The sequence below is a fragment of the Prunus mume genome, linkage group LG7 (assembly GCF_029339155.1).
Source record: "Prunus mume cultivar Tortuosa linkage group LG7, ASM2933915v1, whole genome shotgun sequence".
Lineage (NCBI taxonomy): Eukaryota > Viridiplantae > Streptophyta > Magnoliopsida > Rosales > Rosaceae > Prunus > Prunus mume.
In genome coordinates, this window is record NC_142704.1 from 12,149,885 (window position 1) to 12,168,718 (window position 18,834).

The window sequence follows — 18,834 nt, forward strand, 5'->3', positions numbered from 1 at the left end:
TCTTTATTTAGTGTGGGTTACCTAATGAGTTCACGGATGCATTACTCAACATGTTCTGCTTAGGTTGATATGTTGCAATAGATTATAGATCTTGTATTTTTGAATTTATAAAGAATATATTGCAATTGGAAGATATCGATGGTGTGAAGCTTATTAGGAGGTTTTTGCCATATAAGGCATTTGTTTGTTGACCATGATCTTGGCAGAACTTTAACATTATAGCATCTTTAAATCAAACACATTGCAAACAACTAATAAAGTTAATGTTTTGTCATATAGGGCATGGTTTTGGAAATTTATTAAGCAAAATCACGCATTGCTTGAGTGGGAAAAGATTCCTTAAAGTGGATAGTGATGATGGGTTGATAAGTGATGCCATTTTTAGAAGAAAAAAAAAACATTACATACTAGTGATGATACAAGTTTGAAATCATGGTTTTGGAAATTTATTAAGCGAAAGGAGTTTCCAAATTTATTCAAACTGAAAGGGGATTTAGGACAAATGAGTGATTTGGATGATGGAAGAGGCTTTTGGGCAATCGGATATGAGAAGTTTGATTTCATATTTAAAGATTGGTTATATAGGATAGTATTTGTGAATGAGGGTAGATTGAAGATTATCAATGTTGGGGTAGTTCACTTTCATGGGGTGGTGTCAAACTAACTAAAGTTAAATAATCTGATAGGATTTGGAAGCTAAACCAGCAAGGCCTTGTCGAAGCCAAGACCGGCCGAAACACCAGGGCAGGGAAAGGTCGACGCTAGAATCATATTGGAGGAAAAGAGGGCTTGGCGAGAGCGCAACCAGTGCTTGGTAGAAAACGTACATGAGGAGAAAACCACAGTCTGCGTGAGTGAAGTCGAGGAGGAGGTCGGCGACATCACCTCCATCTCGGGCCGTTGTTCATCAGCTCACCTTTTTTGGGCTTTCTGAGCGGGTGCCATATGAGGCGACACGCCTACTAGACCTAGCTGCGAGCCACTAGCCGACCCACTGGATTGGCCTTCTTGGCAAGCTTCATCAGCGAAGCTTGCATACCAGGATCACTCCGACTGGGCCTCATTACTGCAAAATCACGGCAAAGTTAAAACATTGGGATCAACCAAATTAGTAGAACTCATCATACAACTGACACGACTCACCTGCTTAGCATATCAAACTTTCATTGGCAAGCAGTACGCCCGCCGCTCTCTCGATACTAGTTAGTGTAAGCACCTAGTCGACTTCCTCCTACTCGGCTGCTGAGAGCTCCACTCGCTCCAATTCAACTACAAAAGTAGCAAAAGGCTTCAGGCTCAATGAAAAACATTGTGAAAAAAAAAAAAAAAAACAACAACAACACAACCCTCCACACGCAAGATAACTGAATAGGTAAATAAGGAAAAACATATCTAAAGACCCTACACAACAACCGGACCTGACATCCTAAAGCGCCTCTATATCCTAGGTAGTGTCAGCTCCGCTCATTCAGCGAATTCCTACTCACCTGATGCATAGAACTAGTGCGGCTTCCATGTTTTCTGGGATGAAGGGTTACTTTCAATCATCTTCCCAACATCACTTTGAAGGTAGCATAAGCCGACCTAGTATGGGCTTTTCTCAGCGAAAAAAAGTGCAACATTTGGTTCATGGTCAGCTATGAGTCATGCACCTGCCTTCTATAATGCATGGACACTCACCATGGTTCTATATACATTTGGATTCATTTGGTAAGGGGCTACATCAAGTCGACTAATCCATCCATGAAGAAAGAAAGTTAGAGGCAACTGAACTTTGTACTTGAACATGTTCGCACATAAGATTACAAACCCTATGGGGGCCTGCTCGGCTTCTCATCACTCAATAGCACCCTAAACCTAATACTGCTTAGAATGGCATATTCCTCCCTCAAACGCTTTAGCTTTTGCTGCGTCATTGCTCTCTAGCTTCATCAGCTGAACACTCTCCCTCTCCCCCAGCCAACTCTGTACCTAAGTTCAATTCTCCCACCCCACCCCACCCCACCCCACCCCACCTAACCTTGCCACTGTGACTGTGACCACATATATGGCTTCAAATCTCCCACCCCTTCAACCCAATCAACATTGGCCACATCCTCACCTCCCACATCTCTTCCTGCCCCTCGGTACTCAAATCTCTCACCCCTTCCTAGCTCATTTGCTCGACTGCGTTATACATCTTATTCACCATGTAACATCCCACATCGACCAATGGAGAGGGTGATGTGTATTATATGTACATGTCTGCCTCCATCTAACACCAGGCCTTTTAGGAGTTCACTAGTTTCGGAGTCATAGGAACTCCGAAGTTAAGCGAGTTGGAACCAGAGCAATCCTAAGATGGGTGACCCATTGGGAAATTGCTCGTGAGCTCCCAAAAACAAAATCGTAAGGGCAGAGAGGAGGACCCGAAGTGGACAATATCGTGCTACGACGGAGCCGATCCCGGGATGTGACAATTTGGTATCGAGCCACTCTGTTGTGTGGTGCGAGTGTGCCGACGAGGACGTCGGGCCCTAAGGGAGGTGGATTGTAACATCCCACATCGACCAACGGAGAGGGGGTGATTGTTTTATATGTACATGCATGCCTCCATCTAGCACGAGATCTTTTGGGAGCTCACTAGCTTCGGAGTCACAGGAACTTCGGAGTTAAGCGAGTTGGGGCCAGAGCAATCCTAGGATGGGTGACCAATTGGGAAGTTGCTCGTGAGCTCCCAAAAACAGAACTGTGAGGGCGGTAGGGGGCCCGAAGTGGATAATATCGTGCTACGGCGGAGCCGATCCCTGGATGTGACACACCACATCTAAATCATCTGCATCATCTTTGAAGGCCGATCCATTGCTCGTCGTATCTTGCAAGTAAGACATATTTGACTAACTCGACATGCCTAGACTAACCAATACTCTTTAAACACAATCAAAGAGGGAAGAGGAAGGATTTAAAGATCAAAATGCACACCACGCTATGAAACAAGATAAACAGAACCCAAATTAAGATAACCAAACTAGAAATCGATTGATTTTTTGGAAACAAAAGCTTTTGAAAATGAAAACAAAGACAGATGACCTTACCTAGAACGATACCGCTACAAACACCACGACGCATGTTCACCTATGCAACGACGACACACCAAGAAATCATTCGACGCAACTCTATCGACTAAAGCTTCAAAACGGGAAGAATGAAAAAAAAGGGCAAAACAAAAGACTTCATTCCCATTTATATGATCCTCAGCATCCATGCATCAGCTACCCACGCTTGGATGGCCACACGTGGCAACATGACATTGCCCTTCACTTGAAGTGACATAGCTCATCTTGATGCGACCTCTCGCGTGTCGCTGACGTCAGGCGCATTTAACACACTACTTGCTCAACCAACTAATCACTGCCACGTCATACCTACTCAACTACCACAAAATTCAAAACCTAGCGCCACAAATCTCTTCCAAACGAGCCCTCCTCAGTTGGGACTTAGGGGGCTACCCTACTGACCCTTAAGTATGGTCAACTTTATCTAAAACGGCTCGACTCTTCTCAAAAATGAAATTCGAACAACTCTCCACCCAAGATCAGCTCATTGAGTTAAGAGTTGGGGGGGCTACTCTTAATAGGTCTTATAGCCGAGCCTATCATAAAGCATCACGTGGCCAAGAGAGGCTAGGTCATTCGTATACTGACTCGACCCAACTAGGTTGGTCATCCTAGGTACTGCTGATGGGCCTTTCAGCCGAGTTTATTAAGAGGCGTAGCGTGGCCCGAGTTCGTGTGTTCATGTACCGACCCTACAGTGATTGCCCTGTGTCCATTATAATGTCTTGCGTGAAAAGGCGAAGTGCTAGTACAACAAGATCCATGTCAGGCCATGTCACTTCACACACCTAATACCAACATGGTGACTGAAAATGGATCATTTAATGCGCATCAAATCCAAGCCAGGTGTTTTCTTGCTACGTGATCCCCGATAATCAGTATAGTGACTGGTGCCCATAACCACTCTCCAGTCCACCATTGGGAAAGGCTGAATATCTCATTTCTGGCTAGATTTAAGGAGATATGATCTCTCCTTCTCCCTCTATAAATACTCTTCACCTGCATTGAGACAAAGTCAATAACTATTCTCACCCAGAAACTCTACATCCATTCTCCATTTCAAACTAGCCATTAATTTAATCATCGGAGAGGATTAGACTGGTATCACACCAGCCTCCCCTCTTCTGATGGTTTAGCTACTCGAAGTGTGCATGTCATTCGGGAAAACGATTCAACCAGATAACACAGGTAGGTGCAGCCCGAGTCAGGACCCCTGTCCAACTGAACCAGTTTTCCCATCAACACATGTAATTGAAACTACCCCAAAATTTTCCACCTATAAGAAAACAACAAGAATAATCCCAAATCCTCAACTAAACAATCTTCAACATCTGAACAATCCAACAACAATCTCATAGGGATGTCAAACCTCTTAAACAAATTAAAAGTCACCATAAACATAAGCTTATCATTGCATAGTCTATTTAGTTACAAAACTTAATAAGAAGTTTAGAAACATAAAGGAATGAAATCCTATGATAGCAAGGGTAAATTCAAAATGAGTGGAAGTGAATGTCTTGACATAGTTCGAGTTGACCTCAAGATCTATTATTTGGGCAAAACTAAAAACTAAAGAGCCTTGAGAAAAATGAGTTAAACTTAGTGAGTGGAGCAAAAAGAAATTTTGGAAAACCTTTTGTTGGAAACCGTTTCTCTTTAAAATGCTTTCCAACAACGGTCGAGTTTAAGATCCAAACAAAAATCTTTTAAAAACAAAAGTAAGAACGACTAGCAAAGTCACAAAATATAGCTAAATCAATAATTTACTTTTTAAGGTAAACATGCTTGAACGTATAAACTAAATATAGACACCGAATCCTAAAATCATGTCATCAATCATCATAGCTAAACCATAGAATCAATATGAGTCCAACATAACTATCAATCTTTAAACTGAGAAACATGCTTAAAAACCACACCACACCACACTTGTCCCCAGGGGAAATGTTGGTCGCACACTTGTGTGAAACCTATTCTCACAAGTAGAGTAGGGGATAAACTTGTCGTACACTTGTGCGGGACACAAGTACATCAGTAACATGTCCTACGTGCACACAGACTCTAACACCTTGGCACGTGGGTCAAGGTGTCGAGTTTGCATGCACGTAGGACATGTTACTGTTCAGCTCGAGGTTTGAGAACATTTTGCTTAAATCTCGACATAGATATAAACATATATAATCTTTTGAACAGAGAATTCTTAACAAGCAAGAAATGGTCATCAAATTTTATTAAAAATTAATAATAAGAAATGAAATATCATCAAAACATCTATGGCATGCATTACGAGTGAAGACTTGTACAGAGCTCATTTAGATGAATTTCTTTTATGTTGCTTTTCATTCAACGAAGTTTCATATGTAACCTTATTAAGAACTTTTTTAGTGTGACGGCTACATCGCGACGTAGTATGTCTAATTTACGTGTTATAATATGAGTAAATAACATACTATAATACACGTATTATAACATATGATTAATTACAACATGTGACTAAGTAACCGTCACATAAAAAAAATTAATGAGAAAAATAACGGTACGACCCCAACGCCTTAACCAATGTAACTTGTTATAACAAACAAGAACAGGCCAAAACAAGTTATTAACAGTAGAAACTTAAAAACCGAAAAGAACAAAAAGGAACAGAAATTAGAAGTCATATTCGAACGGGGGGTGGTGGCGAAGAAGAGGTTCGAACACTAACATAAAGGGGAGAGAGTTAGACGGAGAGGGGGGGAGAGTGAAACAGAGACTGACGGAGCGATAGGGAGGAAGACAAATAGTGAGGGAGAGAGAGGGAGACGGAGAGAAAGAAGGAGGAGGCTCACAGATTGTAGGTCGACTTGAAGTGCAAGAAATTGTTTGCTGGTGAAGAAGAATTTCTTTGCTGTGCTGGGCTGTGCTCTTTTGGGGTGCCAATTCAAAGTTGAAGGCCTCTAATTTAAATGGGGGTGGTGCTCTGAAATGGTTGTCGACAAAATGATGGAGGAATTGAAAGTGGTGTCAAATGCTTCACGGGGCTGAAAAGGAGCTGCAAAGGGGCTGAATGAAGTGTAAGTGGTGACAGAGACTTTTTGTTCTTTGTATCCTCAGTGATTGGTTTTGATTCCTTTCGATTAGTTGCTGTTAATATTTGGGGAAATTAGGGCTTAATTTTGATTTTTTGGATTGCAGTTTGATTAATTAGAATTCCAAAACGCCAAAAACGTTAAGGGTTTCTTCTCCTTCATCTTTTTCATGTCAATTTTTCTTTCTGGGCGACACTATCGTGGATATTTCCATTCAATATTAGGATTTCTTCGATATTCACCGATATTGGCCAAAACCCACAATATAGGGCAAATAACAGACTTCAACCCTCCTATCCATATTGACAGCCCGAAATTCTGATATATTCACAGCTGCTTTGGCGATTTTGATTTTGCAAAATTTACATTATTTAGACTACAATTCATGGAAAAAGTTACATTCTGTTATTAAAGTTACCCAGATATAATATGAGTATATTTATTTTTTCTTATGGCTCAACTATGAACTAGCTTTGGTGGTTGGGATTGTTTGCAGATTGATACATTTTCTCAGTGTTATGGTGCACTGCTATTCGATTAGCTCAAAAGAAAAGTATTCTATTCTTTAGCATCACACAGTGGGTCTAGTATGGATGTTGAAGTTATTGATGTGGAAGGAATGGGGCATCGTGGAATGGCAGATGATGGTGATGCCGAAAGGAGTGAAGGTGGAGAAGTGAATAATGCTGAAAATTCCGAGGCTCACGATGAGGATGGGATTTCCGAGCCATACGTGGGTATGGAATTTAATTCTGAAGAGGCTGCCAAGACTTTCTATGATGAATACGCCAGACGCTTGGGTTTTAGCTCTAAAGTTGGTCACTCTAGTCGTTCTAAACCTGATGGGACAACCATTGCTCGGGAGTTTGTATGTGGCAGAGAGGGTTTGAAAAGAAGGCATGCTGATAGTTGTGATGCAATGCTTAGGATAGAGTTAAAGGGTCAAGACAAGTGGGTTTCAACTAAATTTGTGAAGGAGCATAGTCATGCCTTGGTGAGTCCTGGTAAGGTGCATTACCTTCGGCCTCGCCGGCATTTTGCTGGTGCTGCAAAGAACGTGGCTGAAACTTATCAAGGAGTAGGGATTGTTCCCAGTGGTGTTATGTATGTTTCCGTGGATGGAAACCGTACCCCTGTAGAGAAAAACCGTGTAGTTAGGAATACTTTATCAGCAGAATCAAATCGGCCAGTCAAGAATGCTGTAACAATGAATCAACTTAGGCCTTGTAGTCGAAGGAGGACACTAGGGAAGGATGCTCAGAATTTGCTGGAGTATTTCAAGAAAATGCAGGCTGAGAACCCTGGTTTCTTTTATGCAATACAACTTGATGAAGATAATCACATGGCAAACGTTTTCTGGGCAGATGCGAGGTCAAGAGCAGCTTACTGTCATTTTGGTGATGCTGTTACGCTGGATACCACGTACCGAGTAAATCAGTATAGAGTGCCATTTGCTCCATTTACAGGAGTTAACCATCATGGTCAGACAGTTCTGTTTGGTTGTGCATTACTTCTAGACGAGTCAGAAGCATCTTTTATTTGGTTGTTCAAGACATTCCTTACAGCAATGAATGATTGCCATCCTGTCTCGTTTATGACTGATCAAGATAGAGCCATACAGACAGCAGTTTCTCAGGTGTTTCCAGAAGTCCGCCACTGCATTAGCAAGTCGCATGTCTTAAGAGAAGGCCAGGAAAGATTGGCGCATGTATGTCAAGCACATCCCTATTTTGAAGTGGAACTTTATAATTGTATTAATTTGACTGAAACTATCGAGGAGTTTGAATTGTCGTGGGATTCTATCCTTGATAAGTATGACCTCAGGAGAAATGATTGGCTTCAATCATTATATAGTGCTCGTGCTCAATGGGTGCCTGTGTATTTTCGGGATTCCTTTTCTGCTGCCATATCTCCTAAACCTAATCAAGGGCATGATGGTTTTTTTGATGGCTATGTGAATCAACAGACCACATTACCAATGTTCTTTAGGCAGTATGAAAGAGCTTTAGAGAACTCGTTTGAAAGGGAAATAGAAGCAGACTTTGATACAATTTGCACAACGCCAGTATTGAGAACACCATCACCCATGGAGAAACAGGCAGCCAATCTTTATACAAGAAAAATTTTTGCAAAATTTCAAGAAGAGCTAGTTGAGACTTTTGTGTACACAGCAAATAGGATTGAAGGTGATGGAGCTATTAGCACATTCAGAGTTGCAAAATTCGAAGATGACCACAAGGCGTACATCGTTACATTTAACTATCCTGAGATGAGAGCTAATTGTAGTTGTCAAATGTTTGAGTATTCAGGAATTCTCTGTAGACATGTTCTGACAGTCTTTACTGTGACAAATGTGCTTACATTGCCTTCTCACTATATTTTGAAACGATGGACAAGAAATGCAAAGAGTGGAACTACCTTAGATGAACGTAGTGGTGAGTTACATGGCCAAGACTCCCTAACTTTACGGTACAACAACCTATGTCGAGAAGCCATCAAATATGCAGAGGATGGGGCAACCACTACAGAAACTTTTATTGCAGCAATGACTGCTCTTAGGGATGGTGGGAAGAAGGTTTCCGTTGTTAAGAAAAATGTAGCTAAAGTTGTGCCTCCTAACTCTCAGGTCAGTGTGACTGGCTACGATGACAGGAAAAACTCGACATCAATGTCCGATATGACCCCTTTGTTGTGGCCACGCCAAGATGAAGTAATGAAGCGATTTAATCTGAATGATGCTGGTGCACCTGCTCTAACCGTTTCTGACTTGAATTTGCCACGAATGGCCCCTGTATCTCTTCATCGGGATGATGGTACTCCTGAGAACATGGTATGGAATAGAATTCTTTGCTTTGTTTCTGTTCTTCTATATCTTCTTTTTTTTTTTTTTCCTGAGTGCAAGGTCATGGCATTGATCTGGGTTTTTCTGCAGGTGGTACTTCCGTGTCTAAAGTCAATGACTTGGGTCATGGAAAATAAGAATTCAGCGCCAGGAAATCGAGTAGCTGTCATTAACCTGAAGGTACACGTATGAAGAAGTGAAACAATAGTTGTGAAATTTTGTATCATCCAAGTAGCTCAAATTGGTGGTGGTGTATTTGATAATGATAGCCTGGATCCCTGAGTCTGAAAATGAAATATTTTTATATGTTTTGAGTTTGTTTAGTTTTTTTTCTTTCTAGATATCTGATTATTGTATAACTTAATTGTGACCTGTAGCCTTGTGCTAGTGGGATGCTCTGGTTTGCACTCTCAAACTTAGTTTACAATCGAGCAAAGAGTGTTTTTTTTCTTCCATTATTTTCTTTTTAAACTTTGTTTATACCCACTGCAGCTGCAAGATTATAGCAGGACTATATCAACTGAATCAGAGGTTAAGTTTCAGCTCTCAAGGGTATCACTGGAGCCAATGTTAAGGTCCATGGCCTACATCAGTGATCAGCTCTCAACACCAGCTAATAAGGTCGCTGTTATAAATCTGAAGGTATGGGAGTCAAAATTTCAAACCATTATCTCTGAATCTTGCCCTGACTGTTTGATGAACCATTTTTCAGGATCCTCATGTTGTTTGTGTTCATTCTCAATTCCCTTGGCCTCCTTGTGGGTAGAGCCATGGGTTTTTCACTTGGAATTACCCTTGTGCTGTTAGTTGAATATACTTAACGCATTCCTAACTGGGTCTTCTGCAAGTGGAATGATGTTTTAATTAGTCAAAATACTCTAGACTTTGTTCAATAAGTTTTGCTATCTAGATCTTCCTTTTAAACAGTGGACACTCATGACAATGCCCTTGGAAGTTCAAATTTGTTTGAGTCCAAATCTCGTTCATACCCTAACTGGTGTTCTATGTGCAAAGGAGCTTCACAGAGATTCCATAATCTCTCTCTTCATTATTCATTGCCTTTGAGACCATGGTATAATCTGTTTCGTGTTTCTAGCTTAAGTTGGGTACTTCCCGCTTCATTCAATCCTTTATTTGTAGGGAGTTATTATGCTTTTGGTGAAGGGGAGAAGGAAAAGATTTGGTGGAGCGTGCTAGTGACTTTTTGTGGAGGGAAACATCCTAAATTGTAAGGGAAGGTTGCGTAGTTGTGGACTGCTTCTGGGATAAGGCTAGACTTTGGCCTAGGTTTCTTCTAGGTTTCATGTCTTCCTTTCTTTTAAATGTGGATTGGGAAGTTTCTGTTTCTTACTTTGGCCGGGTACTTCTGTTTTCTCATAGTACGAATTCTGCTTTTTTATTTGTTGTGTTCTTGAGGCTCTGTTTCTTGCATTTGAAGGTTGCATCTTTTGTCGACTGCATCGATTTGGATTGTAATCCCCAATAATGGAGGGATACATGAATTCATTATGTATTTTATTGGTTGTAAAAAAAATAAAAAATTGGTGTTAGAGGAGTGAAACATAAACTAGATTATAACAAGAGGCAATTTTAAGATACAAGAACCACATGATTTAATCAGATTTCTACCTGAGGATGAAATTGGAACTGCAACAAGATTTGTTACTTGTTGCACCTTTTACCCTTGAAGTGTACTTGTTTCGAAACCTTTTCCTTCTATTAATCTTGATTATAGCACTACCAAAATTCTTTAAACTTGCTGCGGACCATAGTTCCTAAATGCTTAAGCTAGTGGTATGTGGAACAACAACTGTTTGATTCCAACCCTCACCCTCAGATGTGGGACTCTCCCCACAATTAAGATTAAATAGCCCAACATTTAGAATTCAAGATATATTGAGAGGTTACAGTTACAAGGAAACTTTGATACTATGACAAGCTTAATGCTTGTTAAATAAATCTGTTAAGATGCGGGCTAACAGATTGTTTATGTTGTAACTTATTAAATCTTTAGTTCTCAAATGAAACTAGCCCCCTTAATATAAGTCTTAGAACTTAAAGCCTTAAGCCCACATGTGTGGACTATTCTTGTTTTTATTTTTATTATAACTATTTTGGATATTGAATGAAAATTTTATAGAGGCCACTTCTAGAAAAGTGATAATGTTCTGAATGTTCTGCTGTTTTGTTTACTTATTCTTGTTTGATCGTTTAAGATAAGCCATTTTCACCCTATTCTTTCAGCTTCAAGACGCAGAGACAACTTCAGGGGAGTCAGAGGTCAAGTTTCAAGTTTCTAGGGATACATTAGGTGCCATGCTAAGATCAATGGCCTATATCCGTGAGCAGCTTTCAAGTGCCGTAAGCATTTTCAACCAATTCGCTATTTGATATTGTCTTGTTTTTGGTTTATCAACTACATCGATGCTGTTTTATCGATTTAAAAATTGTTCTGAAATGTTATGTTCCCTGGTAAATGACTATTAGTATATGAAAACAAATTTGTTTGCAATTATCTTGAAAGCTTGTTTCCAAACATTTAGGATGTACAATGAAGAGAACATAAGAATGTACGAATCACCTTTGGCCCAAAGTTGAAGAGAAAACCTATTCAACCATATAAATAATTCTATGGGTGATTCCTTTTAGTTGATAAACATCTGGCAGGTGGTCTCCAAAATTCCAAATCACATTGCTAGTGTGGGATTTTGGGAATGACATTTCGATGAACCAGAAGTATTTTTATGTTGTCATGAATCATGATTCATCTAGCACGGGATGAAAAAAATGGCTGATATCCCGATATATTGGCAGATATTATCCCTTTTTCTAGGTGTTGATACAGATACAAGGGGATAATCCTATTTCTTCCCCCTTAACGGCGATATATCCCCGATTTCCCCAATATTTCCCGATACCGGACAAATAACCCAGAACTTTGTCTTCAGTTTTGAAAGTAATCAAAGGTGCCAGTCACTGAATCAATGCCAAAAACCAAGCTTTACTTCTCTTCTCAGTCATTTTCGGCCATCTCTGTCTGTCTGTCTGTCTCTCTCTCTCTCTCTCTCTCTCTCTCTCTCTCTCTCTCTCATTGCTCTGGTTCTGGTTTGTTTAATTTTCTTTTTCACCTCATTTTCTATCTCTCATTCGGCACCTTTATCATTAAGTCTGATTGTCTAATGTTGGGTTATGTATTAATAAGTTGGGTTGGGTTATGTATCAATGGGTCAGGCTGCATGTTTGTCTTTGTTTTGTTAAGTCTGATTGAATTTATTTTGTTTGGGTTATGTATCTATTGTGTCAATGGATTTTATTTTATCATTCTAATCAAGTTTTATTTTCAGGCTTTTCATGAACACGCATTATATACACATACAATTCATCATATGCATATTTTATAGTTAGTATATTTTGAATTTTATTTGTTCAATAGTCATTGATAATGTACTTAATGTCTATGAAAGTTTTACTTCAAAATTCCATGTTTTTAAGTCAATATCTGTATTTTTTGTCAATTTTCCCCGATACCTAAAATGATATCAATGTATCCCCTGAAATATCTGTAAATTGAAAGCCTGATACTATCTGCAGGGCCGATAATTTCATCCTCATTTCTAGGAAACATAAAATTTTATAGAATAAAGAAAATAAATTAAACAAAAGGGAATATGAATATCTCTAAAATGTTTTTATAGTTAATGACTGTAAAAATGCCTTCTTGTCTAAAAAGTTTGGATTGGGATGCAATAGTCATAATTAAGGGAGGTAATAGGGTTCCTATCCTATCCTTCTGCCTTTTTCACTTGAGGTACAAGTTAGATTTGTATGGGTTGTATGGCCCTGATGATGATAAGGAAAGGAAAAGCTTGTTGGTAGGATAAAATACTACTAAGGACGTGTGCCAGGGTGTGGAAGGTGATTTTCATTTTGTGGATAATATGGAATTAATGGACTTGTCATTGGGAATGGGAAAAAGGGAAGGGGATTTCTGTTTCCTTTTAGAAAGAAGAGGACATATTTCAGCTGTATTCTTTAGTATTTTAGCTTTTCAGTTTCTGTGCACTGGGCCACTGGCCACTCATTTGGGATAGAAGGGTATGTATAGAAGAAGAGCTCCGTTTCATCTTCAGAACCCTTGGCTTATATCAGTGGCTGTGGTAGAGAACTTGAGAGAGGGTGCTAGATTTTGCTGCATAATCATTTATCAACCCCAAAATAAAAAAAGGTGGTGTTCAATAATTTGGTGGGTGTGTAAGAAAGGAGATTGGGATGTTGACCAACAAGAGCTGAAGGAATTAGGACCTTTCTGTTGACATTTTTTATTTTTGGTATTCGAATTTGCTTTGAGGTAAGGATAGAGAAGGAGAAATGAGAGGATACTGAGCAGATATGATAGATGTGAGTGATATGAGAAGATGTATATAGAATGATCCATTAAAATAAAAACTTAAAGTTACAAACAGTTTTAACTTTTTAATCTAATTTTTTTCTGTTTTGAGAAGGAAACCTGGATCTCCCTTACAGCTGTGGACTATACCAGTTGAATGGATTGCATATCCATGTTTGAAATACACAGTTGGATATTGATATGTATCTTGTATCTTGGGCCCATAATTTGGGAAATCAGAAAGTCTTTATCTTTTTTTAAACCCATTGAAGAGCTCAATTACCATGGCTTCAGTCACCTGGTGATATAGCTCTTCTAAACATTGTTAGGTGTTGTTATTTGGGAACTACGCCCTTATCTGTGTCTTGTTGAGCAACTTGGATTGTTGTGGCTTCCTTTGTGGGAGAGAAACAGACGTACGTGTCTTTGATGACAGATTGTCTGATTGGTTTTTTTTTTTTTTTTTTTTTTTTTGTTATACAAGGAATGTACAGTTGTGCAGCCATAGAACTACACTTGCAGTCCCCTTTTTTTTGGGGGTACAAAACAGGAATGTGGGTAGAAGCGATAGGTTGATAGAGTTTATAGATTTAATACACTTGTAGATGTATACCTCGCATATACTTGGGCTTCTGCCGCTTTCTTTTAAATCAATGTACTTGATCAAAAACAACCAAAAAACCTTGGGTGGTTGTTCTGCAAAATTTAAGTAGGAAATTCATGGATATCATGTTCATCTTTCTCTATGTTTATGTTGAGTTTTAAATTAGGTTCTTTTACTGTTTAATCATGCAAAAGTTTTAAATTTGGCAGGCTGAGATTCAATCAGAGTCCGTCTCAAAAAAGCCGCGGAAGTAAGGGCCTTGGATGTTTTTTACTTCCTATACTGTACCTCCCACCAGGTGCGCATTACATCTGGTTTCCATGGGGAAAGGTGACCACGTAGCAAGTTCAGGATGCTCGCAGTTGCTACATACATCTTTGTGTAGCCCTTCCTTCCCTTTGTGTAAGATTGTTGTCAACATATTTGTACATGTACCAAATCCAAAGCATCAAAGAGATTTGATAGGTCTATGCGGTCAAAAAAGCTACGACACGCCAGAATTAGAGAGACACTATTTGACATGTTTGTGCGAGATACAAGATTTTATTCAATAGGAATTTGTAGTGTTAATTCTGATAGCTGTAGGCTGGTGTGGCGAGTTCTCTCTCATGGAGCTCCCGGCTTCACTAGTCTTTTTTTCCCCTTGCGTTGTAGCATAAGATATGAATTGTTTGTTTTGCTTCACTATGGTAGTTGCAAGGAGTATATGATTTTTCAGGTGCTCGTGAGTTCTACCATCGCTAATGTCATTTAATTCTTCAGGTACTCGGGCATTTTATCTACCATATTCATTTACATGCAGTATCGGAAAAAAGAATCTCAGTGGATAAAATTATGCTGCACTGCAGGATCAGAACAAAAATAAATAGACAGTGCTGCAGCGGGTTAGGCAAGAAGACAAAGCACTCATGAAAAAAACCAAGCCTTCATCTTTTCCACTTAAATTCAAGATAGAATTCCAACTAAACCTCTCTCTAAAATAAGAGTACCCTCATAATATTTTGGCTGAGGCTATAAGATTTGATCAACGAGATGATGATAATTTTTTTTACTCTATCCTTTTAGCTGTTATTTTCTATGGCTACTGAGTGTGAAAAAAAATGGGTAAAACCTGTTCAAATAGGTTGTGTGCAATTAAAAATAAAAATAAAGTTCCTAGTGTCGTTTGGCCATCTTAAAATGAAAGTATATTAATAGCATCAAAAATGTATTTTTTTTTTAAATACAAGCGATAGTGTAAGCCACACATGATTTACATCCCACATCACATTTAATCTCAGAATTTATTTCCATTAAAAGTGTGCATTAGTAACTTGTGAATTTACCCAAAAATATACACGCAACACATGCAACTAGATGTGGGAAGTTGGTTTTTACTAACTGTCGATCTCCTCTCCCTCCTCACTCACTCGCATCGATTCTTAAAACTTGAGATTCTGTTATACAGATCATCTCATCGTACTCCTCGTCTTCCTCGAAATTCTCTGCCGCACCTCCTTCTGTTGCTGTTCAGGTTTTTCCCTTTACTTAATTTGGAAATAAATGGAAAAGACATATGTGCCCCCTTAAAAAGTGACTGTTTACAGTCAGCGGCTGCCACTGTAACACAGAAAAACTCAACCCCTAAGCCGCACTCTCTTCTTCCTCATCTCTCTCTCTCTCTCTCTCTCTCTCTCTCTGTCGTCTTCTCTTTCGGGCGGTAATCAAGTATCTCAGGTTGAAGAAAATGGATTGCGCATTCTTGGGTATAAATCCCATTTTGTTCCAAGAAAGTTTTGCAGGAAATGGGAATGGAAATGGTAGGGTGTCTCTGATGGCGCGTTCTAATTCTAATACAAGGAGAAGACTTCCCAGCAACCTTCGCTACCCGCGGCGCACCAAACTTCCTCCGGATTTTGGAATCAACCACTTGTTGAAGAACACCACAGAACCATCATCTCAAACGGAATTCAAGGAAGCAGAAGCAGAAGAAGATGGCGAAGATATTGCTTGGGAGGCAGATGAGATTGAAGCTATTTCATCACTTTTCCAAGGGAGGATACCCCAAAAGCCTGGAAAGTTGGATAGACAAAGGCCTCTCCCCCTCCCACTTCCTTACAAGCTTCGACCTTTGGGACTTCCTAGGCCGAAGAAACATGTCAAGATGGCACCCATTTATGACCAAGTCTACAAGAATCCCAATGCGCTGGTTGGTTTAGCAAGGGAAATTAGAAGCCTTGGGGTAGATGAAGATGTGGGACTAATTCTCAACAAGTGGGTTCCCTTTCTTAGAAAAGGGTCTCTCTCCATGACAATTAGGGAATTGGGTCACATGGGTCTCCCTGACAGAGCTCTGCAGACCTTCTCTTGGGCTCAGAAACAGCCTCACCTCTTCCCGGATGACCGGCTTTTGGCTTCCGCTGTTGAGGTCCTGGCAAGGAACCATGAGCTTAAACTGCCATTCAATTTGGACAAATTCACAAGTTTGGCAAGTCGTGGTGTGATTGAGGCAATGGCAAGAGGGTTCATCAAAGGGGGAAGCTTGCATCTTGCTTGGAAGCTTATATTCATAGCTAAGAATAGTGGAAGAAAGTTGGATACGAGCGTATATGCCAAGCTAATACTGGAGCTTGGGAAGAACCCGGATAAGCACAGGCTTATAGGGACCTTACTGGACGAGCTTGGGAAAAGAGAAGACCTGAATTTAACCCAGCAGGATTGTACTGCTATTATGAAAGTGTGCATTAGGCTTGGAAAATTTGAAGTTGTGGAGAGTGTTTATGACTGGTTTAGACAATCTGGGCATGATCCAAGTGTTGTTATGTACACAACTCTGATTCATAGCCGCTATTCAGAGAAGAAATACAGGGAGGCCTTGGCTGTGGTTTGGGAAATGGAGGCTTCAAATTGCCCCTTTGATTTTCCAGCTTATCGTGTGGCAGTAAAGCTTTTTGTTGCTCTGAATGATCTTCCAAGGGCTGTAAGATATATTTCCAAGCTTAAGGAAGCAGGTTTCTCTCCGACATATGATGTCTACCGGGACTTGATTAAAATGTACATGGTTTCTGGGAGGCTGGCAAAGTGTAGGGATGTATGCAAGGAGGTAGAGATAGCAGGATTCAAGTTAGATAAAGAAACAATGTCACAGTTGTTGCAATTAGAAAGTGAGAAAAGGTTAAGTTTTTAAAATCCAAACTTCTCTGTTGTAAGCTGTAATTACTAATTACTAATGCCCTCATGTAGAAGTTCTTTCTGCCCATCTTGTTTGGGTTATTTTTGCATATGCACGCTTCTCTTATCTTTATGGTCATCTTCACATAAGTTTCACAAAGCCATCGAGGGCATCCTCATTCTCATTTTGTATTCTTGATGATAATGGAAGTGCATATGTACTGTAGATAAACTGCAGTGTGCTTTATTTTATTATTTGTCCCTAGCTTTGCACAGCATCCAGACAATGCATACATACAAGTGAAAGAAATGAGCACTCTCTAACATGATCGTCTTCTTTGAGTTATTCCACATATTTGGTTTCTGCATTATTTTTTGTTGTTTTGATATTAGTGAATACCATCAGAAGCCAGACTTCAAATCCCGTCTCCCCTTTTGAACTGAGTGAAGGTGGAGAAGTGAATAATGCTGAAAATTCCAAGTCTCACAATGAGGATGGGATTTCCGAGCCATACGTGGGTATGGAATTTAATTCTGATGAGGCTGCCAAGACTTTCTGTGATGAATATGCCAGACGTTTGGGTTTTAGCCCTAAAGTTGGTCAATTTAGTCGTTCTAAACCTGATGGGCAACTAGTGCTTGGGAATTTTTATGTGGCAGAGAGGGTTTGAAAGGAAGGAATGCTTAGGATAGAGTTAAAGGGTCAAGACAAGTGGGTTTCAACGAAATTTGTGAAGTAGCATAGTCATGCCTTGGTGAATTACATGCCCAAGACTCCCTAACTTTATGGTACAACAAACTATGTTGAGAAGCCATCAAATACGCAGAGGATGGAGCAACCACTACCGAAACTTTTATTGCAGCAATGACTGCTATTAGAGGTGGTGGGAAGAAGGTTTCTGTTGTTAAGAAAAATGTAGCTAAAGTTGCGCCTCGTAGCTCTCAGGTTACTGTGACTGGCTATGATGACAGGAAGAACTCGACATCAACGTCCAATATGACCTCTTTGTTGTGGCCACGCCAAGATGAAGTAATGAAGTGATTTAATCTGAATGATGCTGGTGCACCTGCTCAAACTGTTTCTGACTTGAATTTTCCAAGAATGGCCCCGGTATCTCTTCATTGGAATGATGATACTCCTGAGAACGTGGTATGGAAAAGAGTTCTTTGCTTTGTTTCTGTTCTTGTTTATCCGTTTTTTCTGAGTGCAAGATCATGGCATTGATCTGGGTTTTTCTGTAGGTTGTACTTCCTTGTCTAAAGTCAATGACTTGGGCTATGGAAAATAAGAACTCAGCACCAGGAAATAGAGTAGCTGTCATTAACCTGAAGGTATGCATCTGAAGAAGTGAAACAATAGTTGTGACATTTTGTATCATCAAATTAGCTCAAGTTGGTGGTGTTGTATTTGATAATGAGAGCCTGGATCCCTGAGTCCATAATTGAAATATTTTTATATTTTTAAAGTTTGTTTATGGTTTTTGTTCTTCTTCTAGATATCTGATTATTGTAGCACTTAATTGTGACCTGTCTCATTGTTCTAGTGGAATACTCTGGTTTGCACTCTCAAACTTGTTTCGAAACCTTTTCCTTCTATTAATCTCGATTGTAGCACTGCCAAAAGTCTTTAAAATTGCTGCCTACCCCTGACTTGTGGGATTCTCCCCACAATTAAGATTAAATAGCCC

The 18,834-nt window shown here is 39.8% G+C and overlaps 2 protein-coding genes across 3 annotated transcripts; both read left to right on the forward strand.

Moving 5' to 3' along the window:
* The first annotated feature begins 5,709 nt into the window (after positions 1-5,709).
* LOC103336665 (protein FAR1-RELATED SEQUENCE 3-like) lies at positions 5,710-14,713 on the forward strand. 2 transcript variants are annotated; one of them, XM_008239751.2, is made up of 6 exons: positions 5,711-6,148; positions 6,660-8,993; positions 9,096-9,185; positions 9,498-9,647; positions 11,250-11,366; positions 14,206-14,713. In XM_008239751.2, exons 2-6 carry the CDS (start codon positions 6,753-6,755, stop codon positions 14,248-14,250), a joined length of 2,643 nt encoding a protein of 880 aa, XP_008237973.2. In that variant the 5' UTR covers positions 5,711-6,148; positions 6,660-6,752; the 3' UTR covers positions 14,251-14,713. The 2 variants fall into 2 exon arrangements, with proteins under 2 accessions (XP_088911858.1, XP_008237973.2); XM_089055732.1 differs by lacking the exons at positions 11,250-11,366; positions 14,206-14,713 and adding an exon at positions 10,146-10,338 and having other exon boundaries at positions 5,710-6,148.
* Positions 14,714-15,406: 693 nt separating this feature from the next.
* On the forward strand, positions 15,407-18,617 carry EMB975 (Tetratricopeptide repeat (TPR)-like superfamily protein). The gene is made up of 2 exons (XM_008239753.2): positions 15,407-18,296; positions 18,389-18,617. The coding sequence occupies exon 1, from the start codon at positions 15,723-15,725 to the stop codon at positions 17,160-17,162; it is 1,440 nt and encodes a 479-aa protein (XP_008237975.2). The 5' UTR covers positions 15,407-15,722; the 3' UTR covers positions 17,163-18,296; positions 18,389-18,617.
* Positions 18,618-18,834: the final 217 nt, after the last annotated feature.

What these genes read in the sequence shown, in the direction of transcription:
- EMB975 (XM_008239753.2), top strand. Translation starts at nt 15,723, where the DNA reads ATGGATTGCGCATTCTTGGGTATAAATCCCATTTTGTTCCAAGAAAGT.
- LOC103336665 (XM_008239751.2), top strand. Translation starts at nt 6,753, where the DNA reads ATGGATGTTGAAGTTATTGATGTGGAAGGAATGGGGCATCGTGGAATG. An exon ending in TCGCTGTTATAAATCTGAAG is followed by an intron (nt 9,648 to 11,249) that starts GTATGGGAGTCA and finishes CTATTCTTTCAG; the next exon opens with CTTCAAGACGCAGAGACAAC. An exon ending in GTGAGCAGCTTTCAAGTGCC is followed by an intron (nt 11,367 to 14,205) that starts GTAAGCATTTTC and finishes TAAATTTGGCAG; the next exon opens with GCTGAGATTCAATCAGAGTC.